The sequence below is a fragment of the Echinops telfairi genome, unplaced genomic scaffold (assembly GCF_000313985.2).
Source record: "Echinops telfairi isolate 266 unplaced genomic scaffold, ASM31398v2 ScPeMD7_7424;HRSCAF=8462, whole genome shotgun sequence".
Lineage (NCBI taxonomy): Eukaryota > Metazoa > Chordata > Mammalia > Afrosoricida > Tenrecidae > Echinops > Echinops telfairi.
The window spans coordinates 46,057,551-46,059,812 of record NW_022111324.1 but is presented as its reverse complement, the minus strand read 5'-3'; the positions used below and the strand labels follow the sequence as shown (position 1 = coordinate 46,059,812).

Genomic DNA, 2,262 nt, shown 5'->3' with positions numbered 1-2,262 from the left:
GCACAGCGCTTTCATGCAGCGCCACTTTGATCCTCCCTGCGCACCTGTGCCCACGGTGCCTGCTTCGATTAGCTGTGCGTTGCCCACGAGGATACTGAGGCTCAGAGAGGCTAGGGAACCTGCTGTGGGTCCCAGAGTGGGGGGCCTGGTTTTCTGACTTCCACTCCAGTTGCTTAGGAGTCCCGGTGATGTAGTGGGTTACATGTTGGGCCGTTAACCTCAAGGTTAGTAATTTGAATCCACCAGCTGCTCCGAGGGAGACAGAGAGGGCTTGCTATTCCCAGAAAGAGTTACAGTCTTGGAAGCTCACGGACCGTCCTCCCTGGTCCGATAGGCTGGTTGTGAGTCAGTATGGACCGGTGGCAGTAGTTTGAGCTTACCGCCCCTCCCCCCTTGGGCAGGGAGCTGTGTGTTCCAGTGGGCAGGGTGAGGTGGGGCCGGGCAGGGCTCTTGCTTTGGTCTTCAGCTGTGGCCATGAGGAGCCTCTTTCCTATGAGGCAGGATGCACTCAGAGTTCACTGGTGTCCCCAGAATTCCCTCCAAAGACTTCACCGTGGACGTTCACCTGGGATGAGGCCTGGGGATAATTTAACCACTTGGCCGGCCAGACCAAGGCTGTGCCGAAATGGTGGCAAGCTCCAGAGGGGCTTCTGAACTCTGGGAGAGGGGCTGACCGCGGGGCTCCATCTCCACAGGCATCTGTTCATTCAGCTTGCGCAAGCGCAGGCTGTTGAAGGCCAGGGGTGGATGCGGGGATCCCAAAGGGCCTGCCCTGGAGGCTGGAGGATTGGAGCGGTGGCTCCTGTGGCTGGCCCCTCCCCAGGGAGCCCTTGTCTTTTCTCCTGGCAGATTAAGGACCTGAAGCTGAAGGTGATGGACCTCCGAGGGAAGTTCAAGCGCCCGCCCCTGCGTCGGGTCCGCGTCTCCGCCGACGCCATGCTCCGGGCCCTGCTGGGCTCCAAGCACAAGGTGTCCATGGACCTGCGGGCCAACCTCAAGTCTGTGAAGAAGGAAGACACGGAGAAGGTGAGGGCCTTCTCCTCAGAGCCCCTCGCCCCAGGCCGCCAGCCTCCACCCGTCACCCTCCCCGAGCCGAGGGCAGGCTCAGGAGCTTCTGCTGGAGGCCAGGCAGCCCTTCAGTCAGAACATTCTAGAAACCCCCGGGGGACCAGAGATAGTCTTATCAGTCTGTCCTGGGAGACAGAGGACACACTCTCTTCCCTAAGGAGATTCCCGTCTGAGGATATCCTCAGACCGGGACATGAAGAAATCCAGACCCCGAAGGCGGGGAAGCGGGAAGGCAGTGTGGGGAGGTGGGGGGCTCAGAGGCATGGTGGAGACCGCTGCCCTCTGCCACTACCTGGAAAGAAGACGGCGCCATCGTAGGTGCACCTGAGCCCAGGAATGAGGGAACTCAGGCCCCTCTTGATGGGTGACAAATCGCTCAACACAGGCTGAGCGCCTCGTGTAGATGTAGGTGCCCAGAACTGGAGGGCCTGTGACCACCGTGGATGAGTGCCGTGGTCTCTGACCCCAGCTGTTTCAGGAAGCGAAGCCTTGGGTCAGGCACTGTGACCTGGACAAGGAGCCAGTTAGTCGGGGCAGGCCTCTTGGGTGGGCTGAGTTTGCGCTGCCGAGTGGTAGCTCAGGGAGGTGGAGGGGGCCATGGAGATGGGGGATAGGGATGGGGCATGATGCTCAGAGTGAGAACATGCCCCGGAACCTGCCGTCATCATCCGGAACAGTCAACACCTGGAACACACAGCTCCCTCCTTCTTCTGGGCTTCCCCTCCACCCATGGCTATCTGTCTGGTCAAATCCTGGGACCTCCTCAGATGGGTGGGCATCAGGATTTTCTAATTTTAGAAAAAGGTTAAATTATTTATTTTTATTATGGCCTATATGTATATTTCTTATGGGGGGGTGTGCAGTAGGGCTTAAAACTTCATAGAAAAGTTCCATTGTCTTTGAACTCTACTTTTCCATGACTTTTTCTGAAGCCCCTCTTATGATACGGTCCCTGGGTGGTTGTGACAAATGGGTTGCTCTTGGCCTGGCGGCGCTGTTGAAGAAAGGGCTTCTGTGAGGATGATGCTGGGGACCCGCTACTCTAGGACACCTGGGCTGCCCCAGTCGGAACTGACAGACTGCATGGCCAGAGACGACAGACCACATGTCTGCGTGTAAAATCAGCTCCACAACTCTCCCTCGCCCTGGCATGTAGTCCACACTGACTCAGGGTGACCCTACCTGATGGGGGGG

General features: G+C 58.2%; 1 protein-coding gene across 1 annotated transcript in view; it reads left to right on the top strand.

The window, feature by feature from the left end:
* The window catches only part of TNNI1 (troponin I1, slow skeletal type), an 18,506-nt gene that overhangs the window by 5,456 nt on the left and 10,788 nt on the right, over positions 1-2,262 (top strand). Inside the window, exon 5 of the mRNA XM_045298178.1 lies at positions 850-1,026. Coding sequence (XP_045154113.1) covers positions 850-1,026 — 177 coding nt within the window. The remainder of the gene's footprint in view (positions 1-849; positions 1,027-2,262) is intronic.